This window comes from Barbus barbus, assembly GCF_936440315.1.
Source record: "Barbus barbus genome assembly, chromosome: 23".
NCBI classification, from domain to species: Eukaryota; Metazoa; Chordata; class Actinopteri; order Cypriniformes; family Cyprinidae; genus Barbus; species Barbus barbus.
Window position 1 is genome coordinate 30,451,091 of NC_136751.1, and position 27,450 is coordinate 30,478,540.

At 39.0% G+C, this 27,450-nt stretch overlaps 1 protein-coding gene across 1 annotated transcript in view; it reads left to right on the top strand.

The window, feature by feature from the left end:
- The window catches only part of LOC306843283 (fibrillin-1-like), an 83,389-nt gene extending 56,205 nt beyond the window's left edge, over nt 1–27,184 (top strand). Inside the window, exons 47-66 of the mRNA XM_079374665.1 lie at nt 365–481; nt 685–810; nt 2,970–3,089; nt 3,185–3,310; nt 5,125–5,280; nt 5,888–5,947; nt 6,017–6,142; nt 6,981–7,100; nt 9,390–9,512; nt 9,583–9,714; nt 9,790–9,915; nt 12,116–12,322; nt 13,150–13,275; nt 15,096–15,218; nt 15,446–15,562; nt 18,200–18,328; nt 18,419–18,538; nt 19,039–19,270; nt 20,395–20,563; nt 22,949–27,184. Of these exons, the coding sequence (XP_079230791.1) occupies nt 365–481; nt 685–810; nt 2,970–3,089; nt 3,185–3,310; nt 5,125–5,280; nt 5,888–5,947; nt 6,017–6,142; nt 6,981–7,100; nt 9,390–9,512; nt 9,583–9,714; nt 9,790–9,915; nt 12,116–12,322; nt 13,150–13,275; nt 15,096–15,218; nt 15,446–15,562; nt 18,200–18,328; nt 18,419–18,538; nt 19,039–19,270; nt 20,395–20,563; nt 22,949–23,314 (2,921 nt within the window). The 3' untranslated portion in view covers nt 23,315–27,184. The remainder of the gene's footprint in view (nt 1–364; nt 482–684; nt 811–2,969; nt 3,090–3,184; nt 3,311–5,124; nt 5,281–5,887; nt 5,948–6,016; nt 6,143–6,980; nt 7,101–9,389; nt 9,513–9,582; nt 9,715–9,789; nt 9,916–12,115; nt 12,323–13,149; nt 13,276–15,095; nt 15,219–15,445; nt 15,563–18,199; nt 18,329–18,418; nt 18,539–19,038; nt 19,271–20,394; nt 20,564–22,948) is intronic.
- Nucleotides 27,185–27,450: the final 266 nt, after the last annotated feature.

A 27,450-nucleotide genomic window follows, 5' to 3' on the forward strand; every position in this document is an offset into this window, starting at 1 on the left:
GTCTGTGGTCTCAATGTTCATAACTAACCGACCGTCTGTGGTCTCAATGTTCATAACTAACTGACCGTCTGTGGTCTCAGTGTTCATAACTAACCGACCGTCTGTGGTCTCAGTGTTCATAACTAACCGACCGTCTGTGGTCTCAGTGTTCATAACTAACCGACCGTCTATGGTCTCAGTGTTGATAACTAACCGACTATCTGTGTTCATAGCTAACCGACCGTCTGTGGTCTCAATGTTCATAACTAACCGACCGTCTGTGGTCTCAATGTTCATAACTAACTGACCGTCTGTGGTCTCAGTGTTCATAACTAACTGACCGTCTGTGTTCATAACTAACTGACCGTCTGTGGTCTGTGTTCAGATGTGGACGAGTGCGAGCGTCAGCCGTGTGGAAATGGAACCTGTAAGAACACTGTGGGCTCCTACAACTGTCTGTGTTACCCAGGATTCCAGCTGTCACACAACAATGACTGCATCGGTACACACACACGCACAAGTGTTCACCAATGGTGTTTTAATGATGATACTGTTTTCTTTTACTATCATTATTGATTTCCTGTTGACTTGAAGCATGAAGCTGTTATGTAAAAGTTTATAAATAAGCACAGAATATTTATTAATTCCACAGCAGACAGACATGTGTTTGTGTGTTAATGGCTCTGTTTTGTTTGTGTCGTTCAGACACAGACGAGTGCTCATCGCTCAGGGGCTTGTGTCGGAACGGAAACTGCATCAACACGGTGGGCTCGTTTGTGTGCGTGTGTCTGGACGGGTATAAACTCTCTCCTGATGGCCGGATGTGTGTGGGTGAGTCCTGAAGCTGCGCTGCTGGACCTGCAGTCTGTGTGTACACCTATGTGTAGAGCCAGGTGGAATCTGCGGACTTTTTTGGCGATTTCTGCGGAATGGTTTTAAGAGTATAGGAGGGTGCAGAAAGCTGAAAACATTACAAATAACAAAATAAAAATTAACTTCTTAACTTTTATTTAAGGTTTACAATACAAATCATATTGGAACAACTGGTTTGTTAAACAAAGCTAGGTCTCTTTTATACTAAATCCACTAAAAGGTGCAGGAAACATTTCTTTATAAATTGTACACAAATCATCAACTAAACATGTGCATATCATCAAAGACTATAGAAATACTCTGATATCATTCAACAATAAATAAATATGCATGCACAAATAAATAATACATATAAATAAATAAATGAGGTACTTTTAACAACTATAAATAAAGTGGTGTGGCAATCAATTAAACACTTCAATAAATGCAGTACATTAGAAAACTAATTTAGTAGTACTTTATAGTAATTTAGTAGTAAAAATAGTCATTTACAATCAGTAGTACATCAGAAAAAAGTTATTTACATTATTTACATCAGAAAAACTACTGGATGCGAGTGAAGTTGGAATGTAGATGTAAGTTAATCTCTGGTGTTAAATTTGGCAATCAGCATCATTTTAACATTCTCCTCTGTTAGGCTGCGTCTGTGTTCTGTTAGAAGTGCAGAATAGTGAGAAAAAAGCCTCTCCACATCCACTGAAGTAGTAGGGAGATGCAGGTACAGTGCAGCTAGTGGGGCGAGTGTTGGCATTCGATCTTCCCTGGCAGCCCACCACTCCACTGCACCAACCTCACCTGCATCACTCTTGTCCATCCGAATGTAACGATGCCACTCCTCTGTGGAGACATTCTCCAATATCAGGTTTTAAACCGGATACCTTGGCAGGATCAAAGATTGGGAGGACTTTGAATAGTTCAGTGCAAGGATGTCTCTCCATCACTGCCTGTAGCTTGGTGAAACATTCTGCCATTGCTTCTTTAAACCGTTCTGAACAAGTGTACCTCTCATCCTCATTTAACTCATTCAGTTGCTCTCTAGTCTTGGGACGCCAATCCTCAGCATCTGCAGTGCGGCCATACTAAGGTCCTCCAGCTGGCTGAAGATGCTGGCAGCTGTGGGTCTGGAGGTTTCTTGGTTAGAGTGGCAAGAATATCGGAGCTGTGCTCCACGATGAAGGTGGCCTGGACTTTCAGGAGCTTTCCGTTCTCTTCTAACAGAACTCCTAGGTCCCGCAGAGCTTTAGAGGTCGGTGGCAGCGTTGGGATGAAGCCTTGCAAGACATCAATATTTTCTGCCAGGTATTACACAGCTTTTATCCAGGATCCCCATCTTGTCTGGACAGCAAAGACTGGCATGAGAGGAGACAGGCCCTGCTGCATCATGAAGGCCCTCAATTCAAGATGACGTTTGGGTGACTGGCAGAAAACCCGCTTTACCAAAGCACACATCCGGTTCAGTTCTTCAAATGTGTCTGGAAACACCTCTAAAACCAACTGCAGCAGATGTGCCAGACAGGTGACATGATTGGCATTGGGGAATAGGCCGTGGAGAATTGTGTTATATGCCTTTTTCATATAACTTGCAGAATCAGTCACAAAAACTCATGTGTCATTGAAATTGATGTTGTTGGAGTTAAGACAGGAGATGACAGCTTGTGATACAGTGCTGAAGTTAACACGATCTAGAAAAATTAGATCTGCTGCAACAGGTTTGCCCACTGGCTGGAGGAGAATAGCAAGGACACAATGGCCACAAGCATCTGTTGTTTCATCAGCAATTACATATACAGGACTTCCATGTACAGCCTTCAGACTTGTTTTTTTTTTTTTTTAACTCTTCGACGGTTAGTTTTATTTTGGTTAGTTTTATTTTATTTTATTCATATAATTCCAGACAGACTGGATGATTAGATCAGATCAGATCTCTGTGTGGAGCACTAAAATCTCACTGGATTATTACAATTGACAAAATTAATGTTTGGAAATGTAAACTGATATCACTGACACACTACAGCAAAAGATAGAAATAACTGACTTATTTCTCATTTTTACCTGGTGAAAATACTAGTGTTCTAATCATTTTGCCCACCATTGTACATCACGTCTCTTCTGCTCAGACATCAACGAGTGTTTGATCAACCCTGGGACCTGCGGCCCGGGAACGTGCCAGAATCTGGACGGATCCTACAGGTGCATCTGTCCTCCTGGATACTTCTTGCAGAACGACAGGTGTGAAGGTCAGTGAGGCTCTGGACGATGGCCACCGCATCACTAGCGCTAGTGCTCACAGTGAGTGTGTTCAAACCGCTTGTGTGTGTGTGTGCTTGCTCAGATATCGACGAATGCTCTCAGACCGCAGAGATCTGCATCTTTGGCAAGTGTGTGAACACGCCGGGCAGCTTCAGGTGCGAGTGTCCGGAGGGATTCCAGCTGTCCTCGACCGGAAAGAAATGCATAGGTGAGTTATCGCAGATATATCCCACAATTCCACAGGTCTTCATTCCAGTACACTAGCTTTTTGAAAACGCTGCAGGTCATCAGTCAGGAATCTCGTCATGTTTAATGAGAGAATTATGTGTTCCTCATGAAGCACAAAGGAGACAGAACACAAGGCTGTTCGTTCATTTGTTTTCTTTCACTTGCTCACACTTTCCATTCTGACTCCATGGACAGGACAGGGTGTGTGTGTGTGTGTATATGTGTGTGTGTGTGTGTAGAGGGTGTAAAGGCTTCTTTACAAATGAAAAACAGGCCTCAGGGAAAAACAGCAACACAGCCGCCCATCTCATTCTCAACACACACACACACACGCATATCTGAATGGGGTCATTTCATAGACTGCTATTGTTTCTATGTACAGTTAGTTATAAATAGCATTTTTGCATTGAAAATTTGCATTTGTTTATTTATTTACTGACTGCTTTTGTCAGATTCAGCTCGCTTCTGGGTATAAAATTGTCACTAAAATAGATACACACACACATGTGATGTTTAGACACATCCACTACAGGACAATGTTCATGTTCATAGCCCATGTTTGTTAAATAAAGTTATTGATAATTGCATTGCATTGATGAATCATCTGAGAAAGAATCATTTGAGCAGAATCATTGGAGAAAAAGTAATTTGGGAAGAGTCATTTGAGAAGGATCATCTGCATCTCTGAATCACATGTTTATTTATCTTTATTGAAAGTCATTTCCTGATGCATACAAATTAGTTTTATTTGCATATTTATTTTTAACAAGTCACCTTGTTTTCTTTTAAGAAACAATGATCTTTATTCTTTCTTAAGTAGTTCTTCTCAAATAATTCTTCTCCAGTGATTCTAAGGATAATTTGGCAGCTTTACACAAAAAATGTGACCTGTGCTGGCAAAATGAGAGACAATGAGCAAATTGAGAAAAATTAGTTATTTTTATTTTCATATTCTCCATTAAAAGACCTTCAAAATGATATATAATTTGTTGGAATCGGGCAGAATGACTGAGCTACACCCGTTTGAAGTCGATGAAGTCAGAAAAGTCAGTTCTGAGAAAAATCTAGTTAAAGGTTCATAAAAGCAAAATCAGCTAGCAACCATGCATCTTTTTCTCCAGTTCTTTTCTTAATAATAATTACCATATTAATAATCACAATATAGCTCATTTTTATTTTATTTGTTATTATAAATAAGAACAGATGCAAAAAATACAACAGTAGAACAAATATAACAAATTGCATTACTTTTTTCATTTTACATCTAAACAAAAGCATTCAATAAAGAAAAACTAATAATCAAATGTTAAAATTACTTAAGTGTTCATTACAAATAAATTGATTATTAAAACTACAAAAGCATTTCAATCGAGCAGCAATCTTTTCTTTTAACATTAATGCAGATGGGCTGTAGATTAAGACCTACTGTACTGCACGGGTCTAATACAGTGTTACACATCAGATGTTTTCCCCAACAGTTCCCTAAACATTCACTGAAGATATAACAGAGCCTACTTAAATACTGTAATCCTGTGTATACATTATGTGTATATTTATCATTATCGTGCACAGACGGAAGTGTCTTTATGTGCGCGATTCATTTATCAGTCAGCAGCAGCGCAAGAAGAGAACAGAGAAAAAGGTACTCCTCTCAGAAAACTTACAAATAAAGATCATTTTAGATGTTTGATTACTATTTGGAGCTTTAGGATCGCTAGACGAGGCCTTAATGAACTCATTGTGAAGATCTCAAATTCCACCAAAATCATATCAATGTCTGCTTCTCGTCATCAGATATTCGTGTGAATTACTGTTACACTAAGTTTGAGAACGGACGCTGTCAGGCTCCGAAGCCCTTCAACACAACTAAAGGCTCCTGCTGCTGCAGCGTGATGCCGGGTCAGGGATGGGGAGACCCCTGTGAGATCTGCCCCTCTCCAGAGGAGGAGGGTGAGTACACACACACAAACACACACTCGCGCACACACACACTCACTAACGCACTCACTCTCTCTCTCACACACACACACACACACACACTCTCTCGCTCACTCACTCTCTCTCTCTCTCTCTCTCACACACACACACACATACACACACACTCTCTCTCTCTCACACACACACACACACACGTTGGTTTTTGTGGTTTATGGGGACTCTCCATAGGCGTAATGGTTTTTATACTGAACAAACTGTGTGTGCTATTGCCCTACACCAACCCTACACCTAAACTTAGCCTCACAGGAGACTTTGTGCATTTTTAGATTTTCAAAAAAACACCATTTAGTATGTTTTTTAAGCCTTTTGAATTACGGGGACATAGGCAGTGTCCTCATAAACCACCTTCATATTGTAATACCTCTGTCATACCCATGTCATTATACAAATTTGTGTCCTCATAAACCACATACACATGCACACACACACACACACACACACACTCACTCACTCACTCACTCTCTCTCTCTCACACACACACACACACACACACACACACATGCGCACACACGCATGATGTGATGGCAGTAATAGTTATTGTGTGTGTTTGTTTCAACAGCATTCAAAGCTCTGTGTCCTGCTCCGGGTAAAATCGTCACTATAGACGACACGGCTGTGGGTGAGTATCTCTGAATCAGACTCGCACACGTTTGTTTGTGAGCACAGACTGATCAGTCGTGTGTTTCAGATGTGGACGAGTGTTCAGAAAACCCCGGCATCTGTAAGAACGGCCACTGCATCAACACAGACGGGACGTTCCGCTGCGAATGCCCCTTCGGCTACCGGCTCGACTTCACGGGGATCAACTGTGAAGGTGTGTTTAAACCAGTCTTCACAGAAATAACAGGAAAAGGAGTGTTAATGTTGCAAAATTCATCAATTAATGAAAGCAAGTTCAATTTCAGCCGTAAAGCAGCTTTACATTATTCATATCAATTCAGTTCATTGTTAATTCAGTCTGATGTTGATTCAGTTCAGTTCAATATTGATTCAGTTCTCTGTTGATTCATTTCAGTTCAGGATAGATTCAGTTCAGTTTAATGTTGATTCGGTCAGTGTGGATTCAGTTCAAATACAGTGTCATTAAAATGTTTCAAAATTCAATTATTATTGAATAAATTCAGTTTCAGCTTTAAAACAGCTCCACAGAAGACAATAGTGACATTATTCAGATTCAGTTCAGTGTTGATTTGGTTCAGTTCAAAGTCAGTTCAGTTCAATGTCAATTCAGTTCAGTTTATTAAAAGTGTCATTAAAATATTTCAAAATTCATTAATTATGAAAAATTCAGCTGTTATCAGCTCTACAGAAGAACAATAGTGTCATTATTCAGATCTTTTCAGTTCAATTTTAATTTAGTTAATTTCATTGTTGATTCAGTCAGTTTAATGTTGATTCTGTTTGGTTCAATAATAGTGTAATTAAAATCTTGTACAATTCATCAATTATGAAACAAATTCTATTTCAGGAGACAATAGAGTCAGTATTCAGTTCAGTTCAGGTTTTGTTCTCTGTTGCAGTTAAATTGATAATATTATATTAAACACACGATTGAGGATGATGAGGAGTGTGTTGAACGTGAGCTCACGTGTGTGCGTGTGTGCGTGTGTGTGTGTGTGTGTGTGTGTGTTTCCTGCGCTCTCCGTCATCAGACACGAACGAGTGTGAGCTGGGGAACCCGTGTGGGAACGGCACCTGCACAAACGTGGAGGGAGCGTTTGAGTGCAGCTGTGACGAGGGCTTCGAGCCCGGACCCATGATGACCTGTGAAGGTCAGTGAGGAGCTGCTGCTGTAGTTATTCTCCAGATCTGTTCCTGTAGGCCGCTCTCACACTCACACTCGCTGTTTATTAGATCTGAAGCCCAGTTTGATTCATTTCTGATCCGCTGTATATTTGCATCTTCATCAGGAGTATCACTGTGAGTACTAGCAGTAGCTAATTACCAATCCAAATCTAATGATTTTTAAAGTGCCCCTATTATGGTTTATGAAAGGTTCATATTTTGGTTTTGGGAGTCCCCAACAACAGGTTGACATGCATGCAAGGTCAAAACACTTTAAATTTTTATAATATGCATTTATTTTTACCTTATTTGGTCAACGACTCCCAAACGATTTGCTCAACAAATCGTTTTTCCAAACCCCTCGAGGCTTTGCGTGACGCTAATCTGCAGTGATTGGTCCGATTGTTCTCATTTTCATCTCATCTGTTTGTGAGTGCAGTGCTGCTTATTGTACAGCGTTACCAGGAAAACAGCTATTTTTGCCGCTCCAAAAGCGGCACCTAATGGCAAAGAATAAATTTGTATTTTCATTCAGACCAACGCAAAAAGACCAACAAGTGGGCGGGCAATATGCTAATGTTTGATGTTGATGTCAACATGAAACAGTTTGGGATTCGTTTCAAAAACAACTTGATTCAATGATTCAGAGTCGACTCTTTCTTTTGAGAGACGATAACTTTATGCACGGAGCACTTTCAGATTTACAACTTTGCAGGATGTTTTCATTCACTTAGAGCTGTGTTACACACTGCATGAAAGCTAATAATAAGCCATAATAAGGGCACTTTAAATCAAAGATAAATTTTAAAAACTTTAAAAAACAAATTCTTGCCATGATTGTAGCCGTGGTACCTGGCATGACGTTAAACTATAAACGAACAAACAAACAAATCGAATGATTTGACAATAGAACAAAGATTACTGGAGTGCAGTAGATTCATAATACACACAAGAATTATTATTTCAAATTACTACGTTCTATTTCAAAATTTCATGTTTTATTCAATGTGTTATCAATGTTTGACATCAACATAAACTAAATCTGACATTTTTCTCACAATCCTGGCTTTGTTTTAAAAAAGAATTGAATTCAAAACTCAAAATTGCAAGATATAAACACAGAATTGCATTAGGGTTAAGGTTATTCTGAGAAAAATTCTGAATTCTGTGTTTATATCTTGTAATTCTGACTTTTTTTTTTTCTCACAATTGTGAGAAACAAAGCCTGAATTGTGACATATAAGCTCAAAATTTAGAAAAAGTCACAGTTACCTTTTTCATTATTTTATTCCGTGATGAAAATGGGCTTCCATAGTTATTTGCCATTTCTTTGTAATTATGTGTGAAATTTACTATCAATTTCTGAGTGAAAATTATTTAACATCAGATGGATGCCTTTCACCATTATATTCACATTTTGCATCTTTTACGGCCTCTTATGCATGAGTGCAGCGTTTTAATAACATTGTTGTTACAAGTTAAAAGTTGCTCAACTTTAAAAAATCTCCAATCCTTGCATTTTTTTCCACTGCCCTGCATCTTGCATTAAACACATTTGACCCCATATGCTTCACTAGCCATGCTTCTGTTGCTTTGATTTTACTACATAAACTACATCAACTACAAAATGACTTGCATGACATGCAGCACATGCTGCAACATCTGCAAAGCAGCAAAGAGACATACGCTAAACCCTAACAGATAGATCTAGAGCGTCAGTAGCGGTTCACTTGCTTCAGTTAGTCTGGATTTTTTTTCACACTGATGGCCAATCATCCACTTGTTTACAAACCGAGGGCTGATGTCAAATATGACCCTGGACCACAAAACCAGTCATAAAGGTGTTGTGAACATCTAAAAGCTGAATAAATAATCTGTCCATTGATGTATGGTTTGTTATGATCGGACAATATTTGTCTGAGATACAACTATTAGAAAATCTGGAATCTGAGGGAGCAAAAAAATCTAAATATTGAGAAAATCTCCTTTAAAGTTGTTCAAATGAAGTTCTTAGCAATGCATATAACTAATACAAAATTAAGTTTAGATATATTTACAGTAGGAAATTTACTAAATATCTTCATGGAACATGATCTTAATATCCTAATGATTTTTGGCATAAAAGAGAAATGTATAATTTTGACCCATACAATGTATTGTTGGCTATTGCTACAGATATACTTGTGCTGCTCATGACTGCTTTTGTGCTCCACAGTCACATATGCTCTCTAGTGTGAACACATCTTTATGTGCACTGGTGTTTGATGTGTTGTTAGATATCAACGAGTGTTCCCAGAATCCTCTGCTGTGTGCGTTCCGCTGTGTCAACACAGTGGGATCGTACGAATGCAAATGTCCAGCGGGATACGTGCTGAGAGAAGACCGCCGGATGTGCAAAGGTAAAGACGACTCTTTCAGCGTCAACAAACACACATCGTCACGTTTTAACGCTCCTCTTGTGTTCATCAGATCAGAACGAGTGCGAGGAGGGTCTGGACGACTGTGCGTCCAGAGGAATGACCTGTAAGAATCTGATTGGCACGTACATGTGCATCTGCTCGCCGGGATACACCAGACAGCCCAACGGAGACAGCTGCGTGGGTGAGCACTCACATCCCGATATTTACTGATGCTGTCCACAGCACTCAGACTCCTGATGCATGTGTTTGTGCACAGATCTGAACGAATGCTCGGTCAAACCGGGCATCTGCGAGAACGGCCGCTGCGAGAACACGGTGGGCAGTTACCGCTGCATCTGCGATCAGGGCTTCAGCCCCAGTCCCAGCAGGACCGAGTGCATCGGTAAGACACACTCACACACACATTCACAGCAGCTCTTTCGTTGCTCAGGAGACGTGGCGGAGCTCTCAGGTGTGTTGCACTGAAGTTTCAGCTTTGATTCTCTTGAAATTCCATACAAATGAGTCGCTAGTCATCGTCCAGTAAAGGTCTTTGCTCACTAGCCACTGGGCAGAACTGGACCCCGACTGAGCCTGGTTTCTTCCAAGGTTTTTGGTTTTTCTGAAATGCACCGATTTTTACAAACTTCATCGTTCTGAGAAGTGAGGCGTGCTCTGATTGGCCAGCTATTCAGTGCTTTGCGATTGGCCGAATACCTCAAGCGTGAGACGGAAATGTTACGCCCCATACCATGTTGTGATGCCGTGTCTCGGCGAGATGAGACTAAAACAATAAAACCCATTATAAACGAGGCATTTGTTGCATCCAGTGGGGACATAATTACTGATTATAATGACTTATACTGACTTTTTATGCGTCGCGATTAATCTGACATAATTACTGATTATAATGATTTATACTGACTTTTTATGCGTCGCGATTAATCTGACATAATTACTGATTATAATGACTTATACTGACTTTTTATGCGTCGTGATTAATCTGCACTAATCATGTGACACTGCACATATTTAATTGAGACCCTTTATTTTTCCATATTTGCAGGAAATGCACTAAAACACCAGTCAGTAAGGATTTTAGAGTTTTGTAAATGAAAACTGTCTTTACGGTCACTATTGTGAGCGGTGGGATTAAACACTGTAAAGCTGCTTTGACACAATCAAAGGTTACAAATAAAGGTGACTTGACTTGACTAGCTGCGTTTACATGGACAATTTTTGCTTCCATCAGAATGAATTAATTCTGATTGACGAATCCGAACGTAGTGTTTACATGAACGCTAAATAAAGTGATCGAGTTGATATGCGTGTTTATATGTCACAAGCGTCTGATCAGATTTAATCTTTTGACATGCGCACACTGCATGAATACACAGAGTTTCCCGCTGTTGTCGTATACTGTTTTAAAAAGCACACTTTGGGTCCTAATTAGGCGTTGTGTAGTGCTGCTTACTTTAGAAAGCAGTAAAAGTGCTCCTTCTCGTGCCCAAACCCATCGTCTGTGGATGAGAGTCTTAAACGAGGACTGATGGGACATTGTTCCACTTCACAGACGCTGAGTGAAATAAAGCAATAAGCCCTGTGAAGCCGTGGTTTACGGTGACTTTATAACAGCTAAGGGGCGTTGTTAGGCACGACGCGAAGCGTCATACCCTTATCTGTTATAAATTCACTGTAAACCACGGCTTCACAGGGCTTATTGCTTTTATAAAACGGTTATTCCATATACGTAGTAAGGTTACACAAAATAAAACAGAGCAAATAAAGTGTAATGATATTAATAAAAACAGTGTTCTTCCACCAAACAATGTAGTTCCTCGGAAACAGTTGTGGTTGCAACTAAGTGGTTGCCAAGCAACACACAAAGTAAACAAAGGTGTAGGTTTGTAGTGTAATTTAATGTAGTGTAAGCTTCAAACGCGGCTCAACCAATCAGAATCAAGGACCGGAACTATCCGTTTTATGAGCAGAATTTTAGAATGACTGGACACTCATTTATGGCACTTTATTCATCAGGAAGAGCAGCACCTTCTGCGTGTCATATGTCAACATTTTAATCAGATCTGGCCAATTCAATCTGGTTACACGTGACTTAGTTCTATCTAGTTCTACTACGATCGGATTATTAGGGTCCGTGTAAACGCAACTACTGAGTCCGAAATTTTCGCAAGTGTTTTTCGTATTCGTTATCCTAAAAATTCATCATGCACAGAAACCTTGCACACCGAGTCCGATGCATATGTATTAATCCGTTAAGAAAAAATTAAGAAATGGAGTCTTGTGAGGATGATTTTGTTGTCCTCTCTCTTGGATAGACCCAATATTTCCTCTTTCTTTTTTCTATTGGGTCCTTCATAAATATTAAGCTTTTTAAGGTTCGCAGTAAGTTCACAGTTTTAACGGACATCTTTGCTTTAATTTATTTTCAAGAAAGTGTAACAATGCAAACAGATTTTCTGTTAGAGGTAGGTTTAGGGTTAGGGTTGGGTTAGGGGGTAGAAAATATAGTTTGGTCAATATAAAAGTAATAGAAGTCTATGGAAAGTCCCCACAATTCACAGAAACAAACGTGTGTGTGTCAGATAACCGTCAGGGCTTCTGCTTCCTGGAGGTCCTGCAGACCATGTGTCAGATGAGTTCCAGCAGTCGCGTCAGCGTCAGAAAATCTGAGTGCTGTTGTGATGGGGGCCGCGGCTGGGGGTCCAACTGTGAGATCTGCCCACTGCCCGGGACCACGCACTACAAGAAGATGTGCCCGCTGGGCCCCGGATACACCACTGATGGCCAGGGTAGGTTTTCAGGAAACAGCTGTAATTCTGCTGCTCTATAAGTGCCACCTGCTGTCAGAGACTGGATTTACAGAGACTTGCATTCACATTCAGCCTGTGTGCAGCAGTTTCTGTCTGGCCAAAAACAGATCGAATCTGCATGCCCTGCTCTAAATTTTGACCTACTGATGAAAAACAAGTATTCTACACATTTGAACAAATCAGATAAGTTATCTAGAATTATTTATGGAGCAGATAAAATACATATGATCATTTATTAATCAATTATCATTTTGACTTAACACTTTTCTTTATATAAAGGCTGAAATGTGAGGTTTACCTTATTTCAAAACTTTTTCAAAGCTTTATTTGAACATTTACATTAGATATTTGAACATGCTATTAAACTGTTGTCAGTCAAGTTGTCATTTAAAATCTGAACATCATTGGTAACATTATTGTTTTAGTGATTATGCAAACAAAAAGTCATTTTATTGTTGTTTGTTGATTTTTAAGTATAAAACTTGATTTATGTGTCAGTGCTTTTTGAACATCTCAGCACATTTTAACGATACCGTGATAATACTGATAACCGTGATAATTTTGGTCACTAAAATCATTATAAAAAATGCTCATACCTGCAGAGTGTGAGTTGCTCTGTCTCACACAGCCTCAGAGAGAAAGGGAGTCTCTGGTACAGTGTTCCACAACAACTCTTAGCTGCCCGTAGATGCGCCTGCATATAAATCGGCCGATGCAGATTAATTTATGCTAAATGCTAAAAATAGGGCCGATCAATCGGTCGACCTCTAGTGTGGCTCTGTGGATGATCTGTGTGTGCTCTGCAGATATCGACGAGTGTAAGGTGATGGGGAATCTGTGTAAGAACGGCCAGTGTTTGAACACGCTGGGCTCCTTCAGCTGCGTCTGTAAACCCGGATACACCACTGACATCAGCGACACTCAGTGTGTGGGTGAGTCTCACACAGACGTGTTTTATTAGTGAACACAGTTCGAGACGTTTCTTAGATCTCTTCTGAAACTCTAGAGGAGACGTGTGAGATTACTGATGACTGCAATAAATATAATGATATCATTATATAAATATAATGATACTGTTAATGATAACAGCAGTAATTTTAACAATAACTACAGCGATAAGTACAGTCAAACCAAAATTTGGTTACACTTTATTTTAAGGTGTCCTTGTTACAGTGTAATTATACATTTAAATACTGAGTAATATAAATTTACTATATGGTTACTTGCATGTAATTATGCATAATTTATTGTTATTATAATAGTAAGTACATGTAACGTGTAACAAGGACACCTTGAAATAACGTGTTACCCAAAATTTATTCAGTCACCTTCAACGTTTCTCCCATAATCACAGTTTATTTGCTATCATTTAGAAAATGCTAATAAAATATGAGAAGAGCTCAGAGTTAAACTGCATCAGAACAAACTGATCTTGATAATGTCAGATAACTTTGATAGAAAGGTATGTAATGAATTGGGTTGAATAGCTGTCCGCTGTTAAATTTAAGAACATAATTAGATAATACTAATTTAGCTCAACTAATTACCAAGCAATGCTTCATTTAGTTCAGTCTGTGGTGGAAAAACATCACATTAGCAATTAAAGCAAAAACACTGAAGCAAAACATGATCAGCTCAAAGTGTCTGAATACTTTTTGCTCCCAAATTTTTACTGGTAGTCCACTTTATGAAGAATGTTTGGGTGTAATATGTCACAGTTTACTTTATTTTGCTCTCCTCACTTACATAAATTAACTATAGTGTCCTGCACCCACTACTAAAAAAATATAAAAAAAATTATATCTGGTGTCAGAATAATTTTTGGTTTGACTGTATATCGATAACTAATAACTACAACTACTACTGTAAATAATAACAATGGTGATAACAATAAGTATGATAACTACAATGACAACTATAAGAATAAATATAACAATAACTATTAACAATAGCTACAGCAATAATTGAAACAATAACTATAACGATAACCAGAGTGATGACTAATAACTATAACATGACTATAAACGATAAATAGTGAAAAAGATAACAATAATGACAACTACAGCAATAACTATGATAACTATCATAATAGATATAGCGATAACTATAACTACAGCAATAGCTAAAACAATAACTATAACAGTAACTACAGAAATAATTGTAACAATAACTACAGCAATAACATAATTATAACCATGACTATAAACGATACTATACGAACTATAGTGATAACGATAACTATAATGATAACTACACAATAACACACACACACACACACACACACACACACACACACACACACACACACACATATAGCAATAACTGTGAATATAACATTCACAATAGCGATGAGCATAATGACAATGACAGTGAAAAATATGCCAATAACTATAACCATGGCTATATTGATAATTAAATCGTTAACTATAATATCTAAAACTAAAATGAGAATTATAACGATAGATACAGCGATGACTATGATAAAATATAACAATATAAGTATAACTGCAGCAATAACTTTACCAATAACTGTAACCATGACTATAATCAGAATTGTAGCAATGGCTATAGCGATAACTACAACAAATATAACTATAGAGAAAACTATATAATGATAAGTGTGATAACTATAGCAATAACTCACACAAACAAGTGTTTGTTTCACGATATCAGTGAGATCAACTCATAGACTATCATTATTTTTCTATCAGATCAATATTTTGTATGTCCTAACCTAACCGTGTGTGTGTAGATGTGGACGAGTGTGTTCAGGCTCCGAAACCCTGTAACTTCATCTGTAAGAACACGGATGGTGGATATCTGTGCTCCTGCCCACGAGGATACGTGCTGCAGGACGATGCCAAGAGCTGCCGGGGTAAAACACACACACAGAGAGAGCGGTTATTGAGTCTAGACTAAATCTGACTTCCTACTGCCCCAGATAACACACACAAACACACGGCTGATTAAATATACATCACATTAACGACTCACGGCTAATTATTTACACCGGTGCAGCGATACGTCTGTAGTCTCGGAGCCCAGGTTCACCGGCGGGACAGCGTGCACACACATGTGTGTTCTGACTCTGTGTCTCTCCAGATCTGGATGAATGCGCCACCAAACAACACAACTGTCAGTTCCTGTGTGTCAACACCATCGGAGGATTCACCTGCAAATGCCCACCGGGATTCACACAACACCACACAGCCTGCATCGGTGAGAACTCACACACACACACACACACACACGCACTCTCTCACACACACACACACACACACACACATGCACTCTGACACACACACACACACGTTTGTTTTTGTGAAAAGTGGGGACTCTCCATAGTTTTATACTGTACAAACTGTATGTGCTATTGCCCTACACCTAAACATAGCCCTCACAGGAGACTGTGCATTTCTACTTTCCCCCAAAAAACCTCATTCTGTATGATTTATAAGCGTTTTAAAAAAGTGGGGACATGGGTCAATGTCCTGAAAAGTCACCTTCACCTTGTAATACCTGTGTCATACCTGTGCCATTATACAAATTTATGTCCTCATTTGTCACAAAAACGCTCACACACACACACACACACACACACACACACTCGCACTCTCTCACACACGCACTCACTCACGCACGCATGCACTCACACACACATGCACGCATTGCCTCACACACACGCACGCATGCACTCGCACACACACTCACACACGCATGCACTCGCACACACACTCACACATGCATGCACTCACACACACATGCACGCATTGCCTCACACACGCACGCATGCACTCGCACACACTCACACACGCATGCACTCGCGCACACACTCACACACGCATGCACTCGCGCACACACTCACACACGCATGCACTCGCACACACACTCACACGCATGCACTCACACGCACGCACTCACTCACACACGCACGCACTCACACACACGCACGCATACACTCACACACGCATGCACTCACACACACGTGCACGCATGCACTCACACGCACGCATGCACTTACTCACACACGCATGCACTCACACACACGCACGCATGCACTCACACACACACACACACACGCACGCATGCACTCACTCACACACGCATGCACTCACACACACGTGCACGCATGCACTCACACGCACACACGCATGCACTCACTCACACACGCATGCACTCACACACACACACGTGCACGCATACACTCGCACACACACTCACACACGCATGCACTCACACACACGTGCACGCATGCACTCACACGCACGCACTCACACACGCACGCACTCACACACACGCACGCATGCACTCACACACACACATACACGCACGCATGCACTCACACACGCATGCACTCACACACACGTGCACGCATGCACTCACACGCACGCATGCACTCACTCACACACGCATGCACTCACACACACGCACGCATGCACTCACACACACACACACACACACGCACGCATGCACTCACTCACACACGCATGCACTCACACACACGTGCACGCATGCACTCACACGCATGCACTCACTCACACACGCATGCACTCACACACACACACACGTGCACGCATACACTCGCACACACACTCACACACGCATGCACTCACACACACGCACGCATGCACTCACACACACGCACACACACAAAGCAGAGAACGCATGCTGAATGCAGGCAGTCATGTATAGTTAGACTAGTAAACTAAATAGATGTTTACAATGGATGAGAAACACTTCCCATATGCCTTTAGTTAAAGGTGTCACTGTGAACTAGTAGTTTATGTTTGCTACATTATCTAAAATAACTGTCAAAAATTAGGAATAAAAACACTGACATTTTGTTGGAATTAGTTGATTAATACACCTGTGATACTCTTGGATACTTGTGTTTAGGTTATTATTTATTATCTTGAAATAATTTTATCAGATTTTTGTTTTATGTTGCATTTTTTTCAGTTGTAATTGTTTTATTTATCTAGTATAGATTTTTTTATTATATTTATTTTGTCCTTTCTTTTACTTCTCGATTTCTCATTTTATTTTGTAGTTTGTAAGCCCCTGTCATATTGTTCAGTTGATTGTAATTTGAAAGCCATCGTGTTGTAATAGTGTTATTTTAGTATGATTGCCAATAATTTTTAATAGTAATTTAATAAAGTTTTTTTATAAATATATTTTATTTCTATATTTTCCTTTTTTAATTTAGTTGAAGGTTTTGTATTTGTCTTGTCTGTGATTTTTATTTTTTTTAAATGTCAATAATTATTATTTTTCAGTTTTAGTTTTAGTTAGGGTTAGTTAAAGCAAATAAAAACAAGATGTTGCCTTTGCAACTAGCCACAATAAGTTTGTTTTATATGTTTGTTTTATTTGTTTTATAAGTAACAATGTTTTAAGGTTTTAGTTTAAGATAATAACCCTGATCCATCTGGTCCAGCACAGTTTCATCTGTCAACTTGGAAATTCAGTCCAGTTAATTTCAGTGTTTCCTGAATGAATACTGTGGTACATGTCCACATATTCCTGGTAACTGCGCACTAGTTTTGAGCAGATGTTGAGGAAGGCGCTCTGATGATGATGTCAAGTCTGCCGCTCCAGCCGTCTGGTGCCACGGTGACCCAGCTCTCAGTTGTTATGGAATTTACCGGTTCTGTTGCCGTGGTTACAGCAGCTGTGTTTAGATGTGATCCATTAGCTGAAGTAAACAGCTGTAAAACACAAACCCAGCAACCCTTACCTTTCCTCTCCCGACACTCATATCACGATCAACATTCATAGTTCATACAGTGATGAAGTGTGTGTTTGTGTGTGTGTGTGTGTGTGTGTGTGTGTGTGTGTGTGTGTGTGTGACAGATAATAACGAGTGCGCCAGTGAACCGGGTCTCTGTGGTCCGAACGGAGCGTGTCAGAACAGTCCTGGGAGCTTCAACTGTGACTGCCAGAGAGGATTCTCCCTCGACCCCAACGGACAGCACTGTGAAGGTACACACACACGCACACACACACACACACACACACATATGCACACACACATCAGAAGGTCTCACTAATACGTGTGTGTGTGTGTGTCAGACATGGACGAGTGTGTGGGGAATCATCGCTGTCAGCACGGCTGTCAAAATCTGGTGGGCGGCTACAGATGCAGCTGTCCACAGGGATACCTGCAGCACTACCAGTGGAACCAGTGCGTCGGTGAGACACCTTCACCTGTCTGTCTGTCTGTCTGTCTGTCTGTCTCTGTCTCTCTCTCTGTCCATCCATCCTTCTGTCTGTCTGTCTGTCTTAATTCACGACACATTAAAGAGCTGCAAAACAGCATTTATTGTTAAGATTACTGAATGGCAGATTTAGTGAAGACATTTTGTGAAGTTTTGTTCATGCCTGCAACTGAAAAAAGCACAGAATAAAACAATGATCTTGGGATTTAAGAATAAATCTCAGTTCCTCAAAATAAGAATCGATTTAAACAGGAAATCAATACTGTCGTCCCAGTCTGTGTGTGTGAGGTTAGTGTTTTCCCATCATCCTGTGTGGGGTCTGGCGGTCTGTGACTGACGCTGGGCTCTTCCTCTGCTGATTAAAGTCTCCTGATCTTTGGTGTGAATCCAGCTGGTCCTCGTGCTGCTGCAGAAAGACTGCAGAGCTGTGGGAACCGGCCTGACCTTTGACCCCGTGTGTGTCTGTGTGTCCAGATGAGAACGAGTGCCAGAACAGTCAGATATGCGGCGGCGCCTCGTGTCACAACACGCTGGGCAGTTTCCGCTGTCTGTGTCCGACGGGCTTCGCCTTCGAGCAGCAGATGAGCGGCTGTCAGGACGTCAACGAGTGCAGCTCGACGCAGAACCCCTGCAGCTTCGGCTGCTCCAACACCGACGGAGGATACCTGTGTGGATGCCCACCTGGATACCTGCGCGCCGGACAGGGGTCAGACTCTCTCTCTCTCACACACACACACATCTGCTGTAGCAGATGTGAGCAGAAGCTGTGGTCTCCTAGATGTGAAGGAAGCTCTGTCGCCCCCTGAGTACTGAACTCTTACTGACACACGACACACACCTGTGGTGTTATTGTTAACTAAAACTACTGAAAATATTTTTTGGTCATTGAAATAGAATATAAATACAAGATAAAAAAAAAAGAAATGTCAAATTAAATAAGTTTAATATGAAGTACTAAAATTATTAAAACTGAAATAAAAATCCAAATAGAAATATAAAAAACCCAAACTGAATAAAAATTTCAACAGCACAAAACAAAATCATTTATAATTAAAATGAAAACCCAAAATTTTAAAATAAAAGGTACTCTGAATATTAATTAATACTGTAATAGCTTATAAGTGCTGAAATATCACATGATTTACACAAGTGTTGTTATTGTTAACTAAAAGTTAAACTATTCAAAATTAGTTTTGGTCATTTAAACAAAATATAAAATAAAAATAAAAATTAGAATTATAACCTTGAACGTGAAAAGCACAACAAAATTACTTGAAAATATGAAAATAAAAGCTAATCAAAATATTACTAAAAACTATAGTAGTATGTAAATAGTACTAAAATAACACATGCCATGATATACACCTTGTTCTTGTTGTTAACTAAAAGTAAAACTATTAAAAATGTATTTGTTTTAGGTAATTGAAATAAAATATTTGATAAAAGACTTGAATTTAAAAAACTTGAAATGTTACTATGACATCAAACTAAATAAGTACTAAAACTGAAACTATTAAACTATTTGTTTTTGGTAAATGAAATAAAATAACTAAAAATATGTTAATTGAAAAATTTTAAAAACTTGAAACTTTGTAATAACAAACTGAAAAAAGTTTCATGTGAAGTATTAAAATTACTAAAACTAAAACTGAATTAAAAATAAAGCAAAATAGAAACACCAGAACACGTGTGTAGCATGAATCTCCAGCCTACGGTTTCATACTTGAACACATTTATCAGTAGATGCACATCTGTGTTCTGCTGATTCTGTTGTCTTGTGGTGTGTTTCTGTTTCCCTCATGTGTGTGTGTGTGTGTGTGTGTGTCTCAGGCACTGTCTGTCCGGCGCGGGGCTGTCGGCCGGTGGATCTCCTCTGACTCACGCCGCTGATGGAGACGAGAACGCTCTCTCTCCTGAGGCCTGCTACGAGTGTAAGATCAACGGCTATCCCAAGAAGGGCCGCAAACGCAGGAACGCCAACGGAACCGAGGAGCTTCAGGTAATCCAGCGCTCACTGAGACGCTTATGAGCTCTCATAACTAGGGGTGTGCGATATATATCGTCTGCGATAATATCGTAATTGCTGTTTTAACGATGTGCGATTTGACATTATCGAGTATTTTGCAAGTCTAGACTAGTACGTGTGCGCATTTAAGTCTATTAAAATACATTTAGAATGATCACAAAATTCGGACAGAAAATGTATATATTTATATAATTTCATATTGTTAATATAACACAAAGAGTGCCGTTTCTTCCTCCAAAAATGACCATGATTACAAACATAGTATTTATTTTTTACAACAGTTCAAAAAACAAGAAGTTAATTAAGAGACTTATGTTTTAGGCACCATATTTCCTGTTTTTGCTCTGTATCGACAACAAAAATAATTCCAAACACAGGCACAGCACAGTTTTGCGTCTCTGAGCAACATGAAGGTGATTCGTTCCTGAATGAATCAATCGTTTAAATGATTCGGTTCAATCGCAATGACTCACTTATTAACAGTGACTTGCTGCCACCTACTGGCGGATTTAATTTCACATTTAAAGTTTCTTTTTATTATTTAAATCATTTCAAATAACAGTATTAAACATTTTATGATTAATATATCAAAACATTCTTTATGCATTTGTAACTGCAGGTTAAATGCATTCATGTCTTGCATTAAACAGTGTGTAAATTCATCTAAATGTCACTTCAGACGCAGCTTCTGTGTTTCCTCTGCATTGCAAAGATGAATTTTATTGATACTCATTTAATTTGCTTGGTAACAGCCCAAATGTCTTATTATTCTAATTCACTGATTAAATGTAAGAATTTGACTCAAAAAATAATGCACACTTTTAGTAAAATGACTTTATAAAGGTAAAAATGCCTATAAAATGTAAAAATCTATTTAAATTTATTGGGAAAGATTAATTTATTTCAGTGTGAACTGATCACTACACAGAATATGAAGAACATCAAAAACTTCAGGAGTCAGCTGTCCATGGTAGATACCAGCACAATAACACACTCAGAAAAATATCGTCCAATTATTGTTATCGATAAAATCAAGAAAATATTGAGATATTATTTTTTGTCAATATCGCACACCCGTACGTATAACCTTTAAAATAAAAGATTTTAAACATCTAAATGTGACCTTGGACCATAAAACCAGTCATAATGGTAAAGTTTTTGAAATTGAGGTTTAAACATCATCTGAAAGCTGAATAAATAAGCTTTCTATTGATGAATGTTTGAATGAAGTTTAAAGAGGTGCATTACGTGAGTGACACATAGCAGTGCTGTAAAATCACTTATGATGTCTCTTCTCTCTTTCTGCTGCTCACATTCTCAGAAATGATTGAATCAGAGCTCAAAACAACACAGACACATTGCTCAGAGAGTAGTGCTCGCAACAGCAAAGTTGTGGGTTCAGATCCCAGCGAATGCAATTCACCTGATCAAATGAAAACTTGAATGCAATATAAAACTGTTTTGTCAAATGCATAAATTATATTGTCAAATATAAATGTTTAAAATTATATGGTTTATCATTATCTGACATGATATGCTTCTCAACCAGGTGAAATTTATTTATTCAATTTAATTTATTTATAAATTCCCCGCTGGTGTAACGACCTGCCTTTCTCAATCCGAGCAGCTGAATCTGTAGTCATTTTCAAACACCTTCTAAAGACGCATCTTTTTCGACATCACCTGACCAATTAATACTAGCACTTACCCATTCTATGCATTCTGTCTAATTTATTTATTTAAACAAGAAAAGAAAACACCTTGCTATGTGCACTGGGCTAGACTACCTGAGACTGCTCACACCGCTTGTATATTGTTGCTCTCTCGTTGGTCTGATTGTAAGTCTCTTTGGATAAAAGTGTCTGCTAAATGACTAAATGTAAATATTATAAAATTTTCTATATATATATATATATATATTAGTATATTATTAAAAATACCAATTAATATAATTGTAAAATATTCATGCTATAACTGAAATCAAAATTAGTAAATTGATAAAATTTGTCAGAAATTTGTTAATTTAGTAAAACAAATGTTATATATATATATATATATATATATATATATATATATATATATATACACAGTAGTGGCCAAAATGATTAGATCACTAGTATTTTCAGCAGCTAAAAAATGGTTTTGAGCCAGTTATTTCTATCTTTTGCTGTAGTGTGTCAGCAGGAAATATCAGTTTACAGTTTACTTCTCTTTCTGACGGTGTGTGTGTGTGTGTTTGTGTGTTTGTGTGCGTGCGTGCGTGCGTGCGTGCGTGCGTGCGTGCGTGCGTGCGTGCGTGTGTGTGTGTGCGTGCGTGCGTGTGTGCGTGTGTGTGCGTGTGTGTGTGCGTGTGTGCAGAACGATCTGGACTGGGTCAGTCTGGCCAGTGTAGATGTGGACGACACGCTGCAGCTGAGTCTGAACATCAGCACACTGAAGACCAAAGACCACATCATTGACTTCGTGCCGGCGCTGTCCACGCTCGCTAACCACGTGCGCTACGCTATCGACTACGGCAACGACGACGGCCTGTTCCGCATGACCCAGAAGGACGGCCTCAGCTACCTGCACATATCCAAGAAGAAAGCTCTCCAGCCGGGAGCTTATTATTTACAAATCCGCAGCGTGCCGCAGAACGGCAGCCCAGAGCGGCCCGACACAGACTACCTCAGCGGGCAGCGAGGAGACGCCCTGCACATGAGCGTCCAGATCGTCCTGCACTGACGGACACTCGGACAGACTGCAGCAGCCTCGCCCAAAGAGCAGCACGCACCGCATCATATGCTCGCATAACACATTACTAGGGTTGGGCATCGTTTGAATCCTATCAATTCCAATTCGGATTCTGCTTATCGATTCCCAGTTTCCATTCCAATGTGGTTAAACAAAAGAAAGTCAAACATTTAGATATCACACTTATTTATTCTGTGAATATACTTTATATCCTTGCAAAACATTTAATTGCTGCTGAATACCATAAACAAAAATCAGCCAGCTGCATAAAAACTGGACTCAAGCTGCAGAAAAGAGCTGCATGGCTCTGGATAAATTGAGATTTTTTATTTTTTTAAATGGAGGTTGTAGTTCTCTCACAATACAATACAAATATTATTTCTATAGCACATTTAAAACAACTGCCGTTGACCAAAGGGCTTTCCAGCATCGTTACATAGTCACACTAACAAAATTAAAACCTGATCACTCGAATCAATTCTAAAAGCTCTACTATAAAGGTACGATTTCAATCTAAAAGCATCCAGAGATGGGGAAGGTTTAATATGCATTGGAAGAGGGTTTCATAATCGAGAAGGAGCCACTGAGAAAGCCCTATCACCCTTTGATTTTAGTCTCGTTTTAGGAACATGAAGAAGCATCTGACTCGAAGATCTATGTTTCTTGTATTTTGATAAGGAATCAAAAGGTCAGCAATATATTTTTGGGGCAACGCCATGCAATGCTTTAAAAAGAATCAACAAAACCTTAAATTCAGTTCTAACTTTTACATGCAACCAGTGTAAGGAAACCAAGACTGGGGTAATTCTCTCTCTCTTCTTTGTACAAGTCAAAATATTAGACAACTAAACAAAAGCTTATGGAATTTATGCATGGAATGATTCAATGACTCGCTCAAGATTTACTCGTTTCATTACTGAATGAATCAGTGTTTTTGAACGAATCTCTTGAATGAATGATTCAAAGACAAATACATATTTAACAGCCCCTTTTCACCACCTAAAAATAAAAGATGCGCACACAGGAATTGATAGATGGAATTGAAATGAAAATTTTACAGCAAGTATCCGATTCTGGAATTGGAATTGATTTTTGATTCCCAACCCTACATATTACACATTCCCACCGCCGCCGCGGAGGAACGGATGGAAGTTTCTCGCTCTGGCTCAGTCTATCATATCTTACCGGTGCTAGTCACGTGAGCGCATAGATTTCTGCACTGTAATAACCGACCCATGCCGTCCTGGCTGCCCGACGCTAGCCTTTCTGTTCTCTGTAACTATTCTAACGGGGTTTCTGCGGCTCTTACAAAAGCCAGTCCAGAGCAAGTCGAGAAAATGCAAGGAATAAATCAAATGTGACCATGGACCACAAAACCAGTCATAAGGGTCAATCATCTGGAAGCTGAATAAATAAGCTTCCATTGATGTATAATATGGATATATCGGACAATATTTGTCTGAGATACAACTATTTGAAAATCTGGAATCTGAGGGTGCAAAAAAATCTAAATATTGAGAAAATCTCCTTTAAAGTTGTTCAAATGAAGTCCTTAGCAATGCATATTACTAATCAAAAATGAAGTTTTGATATATTTATGGTAGAAAATTTACTAAATATCTTCATGGAACATGATCTTAATATCCTAATGATTTTTGGCATAAAGGAAAAATGTATAATTTTGATCCATACAATGTATTGTTGGCTATTGCTACAGATATACCTGTGCTACTCATGACTGCTTTTGTGGTTCAGGGTCCTTATGGAACACAACACAGTAATATGGTCTCTGAATGCAAATGCATCAGCAACTTGAAAGCAGTTTGAAAATACAACTCCTAACAGATCTCCGTCACTTATTCATTCATTACACAGAACAAAAAGAGCTTATGTTTTGAATATCTGTGCTCAGAAACACTAAAATATGGGAATAACTGTTACTGTATCTTCTGATCACACTGCAAAAAGCTGCTGTTCTTCGTCAGGATTTTGTCTTGTTTTCCAGTGCAACTGTCCAAAGATTCTGAAATCACAATACATTGACTGGAGAAGCAGAATGATCAGTGTTGAAGAGAACACTGATGTAAATTACATTACAAATTACAATTACTGATTCAATTCACTTTTGGTGTGGAAGGGGCTTTAAAAATATAACTTTTGGGTTTTTTATATTAAAAATAAGCAAGCCCAGCTCAGGTGACAAAAAGTAACCCAAAGTAACAATGCATTACTTTACAGAAAAAAATGTTGCATAAAAAGTTATGCAATTAGTAAATTTTTTTATGGAGTAATGCAGTATTGTAATGCATTACTTTTAAAAATAACTTTCCCCGATACTGAAAGTGACAAAATAAGTTTTGTTTTCTGGGAAATTGATCAAAATTAAGTAAGTTTATGATTAAGGGGGTGTTTACACGGCATCATTTTCAACTAAAAACAGAAATCTTATGCGTTTTGTCCATTCATTTATACATGAGCAGCATTTTGGGGACCTGGAAACAAACTTAGTGGAAGAAAACCTCTGTGCAAACAACAAAAACATGAAACTTTGTTTCTTTGTGACATCGCCAATTACTGGTCTGGCATGAATAACAGCGTTTGTAGTCTTTTCCGCAGTTTCAAAAATGCAGTGAAAAACGAACATGTATCTTTTGATGGGCACAGAAAAATTTATAGTAATTTTTGTTCCTCATTAGCTCTTTTTCCATCCAAAGTTTCAAATTTAACTTATGCAGGAATGTAGAATATTGCATAAAACATCTGCGAATAATGCCAAATGACTAAATGAATAAAGCACCATTTTTGTCCCATGTTTTCAAGAAAATAAAATAGTCACTTCCTGAGAAACGGGGGCAAAATATCAGTAATAAAAAGGAAAGTTGCTGCAACGGGGGACACGTGTTTTTTTTCCCTAAATAATAAATGACTTGCCTCTCAAAATGCGTGGACGAAATGCAATGAGATCTTGCTTTCAGATGCCTGATTGTATGAGTTATGGAGGTGATGATACAAAATCATTTTGATGACAGACTTTGGTTCAGAATAACATTTGAGACGGTGTGCGATGAGGTCAGAGTCCAGTTATCCAATCACATGATCTGTTGAGGCAAAGTCACATGACTTTTTTTGTTGCACATTAAGGAATTTATTCGGTAAACGTGTTTCCGTTGTAGTTTATGTGCATGTCTTTTTTTTTTTTTTGGATAAAAAGTATCCTCCTCAATCAAGCGCATATGTTTTTAATGCACATTTTAAGATTTTATCTTGACATCGTGTTTTATAAAAATATGTGGATGGAAACAGCTGTTGAACATTTTTGGTTCTTGTTTGAAGCATAAACTCCAGTAAGTGTTGAATCTTGATTTAAACATGTTTAGGTATTTGTACTGGAAAACAAGACAGAAATACTGAGGAAGAGAGAATTGTTTTTGCAGTGCATTCAGCATTTATGAATTGAAGACTTTCTGCTCTGATTCCAGACCTTTTTAAGTCCTCAGATCGTGTAAGACAAATGCAGACCTTTGTAAGACCCGCAGAAACCCTGTCCATGTAATTTAAGTGTGTCTATACTGTAACCGTGTCACTTTTTTACTCGCGAACGCATTTGTAAACTAGAGGACCCCTGGAACGGAGGGGTTTGTAATGGTGCTTCTTATAATGACCAACTACTTGTAAACTGTGTTTCTGTGACTCGATCCATATGCACTGAGGTCTGACGGCCACACACACCTCCACACACACCTGTGGCCTCCGGCGAGAAGAACGCCGCCTCTGCCGTCTGTACGACCACGTTCTGTTCTGTCTTCACACTCGTGAGGGGGTTAGATGTACATTCACAATAAAAACATATTTTTGGTTGTACGGGCGACTCGAGCGCTGGCCTTCTTTCAGAGCGGCCTCTTAGAATCTCTCGTTCTCGCTCGGTTCCTCTTTGAAAATAACAATACGCTCCAGAGTTTATATCTGAATCGGGATAAGCATACTGCTGCGTTACATTTATTGGTAATACTGTGGTATTCTTCAACCCTAGTGTAAAGCCTGACATATCAAATAATCAAAAATAATTCCTCTTTTAAAAAATGGAACAATTGATATTACAAGAAATTTGTGTTTTTATGAGTATCACA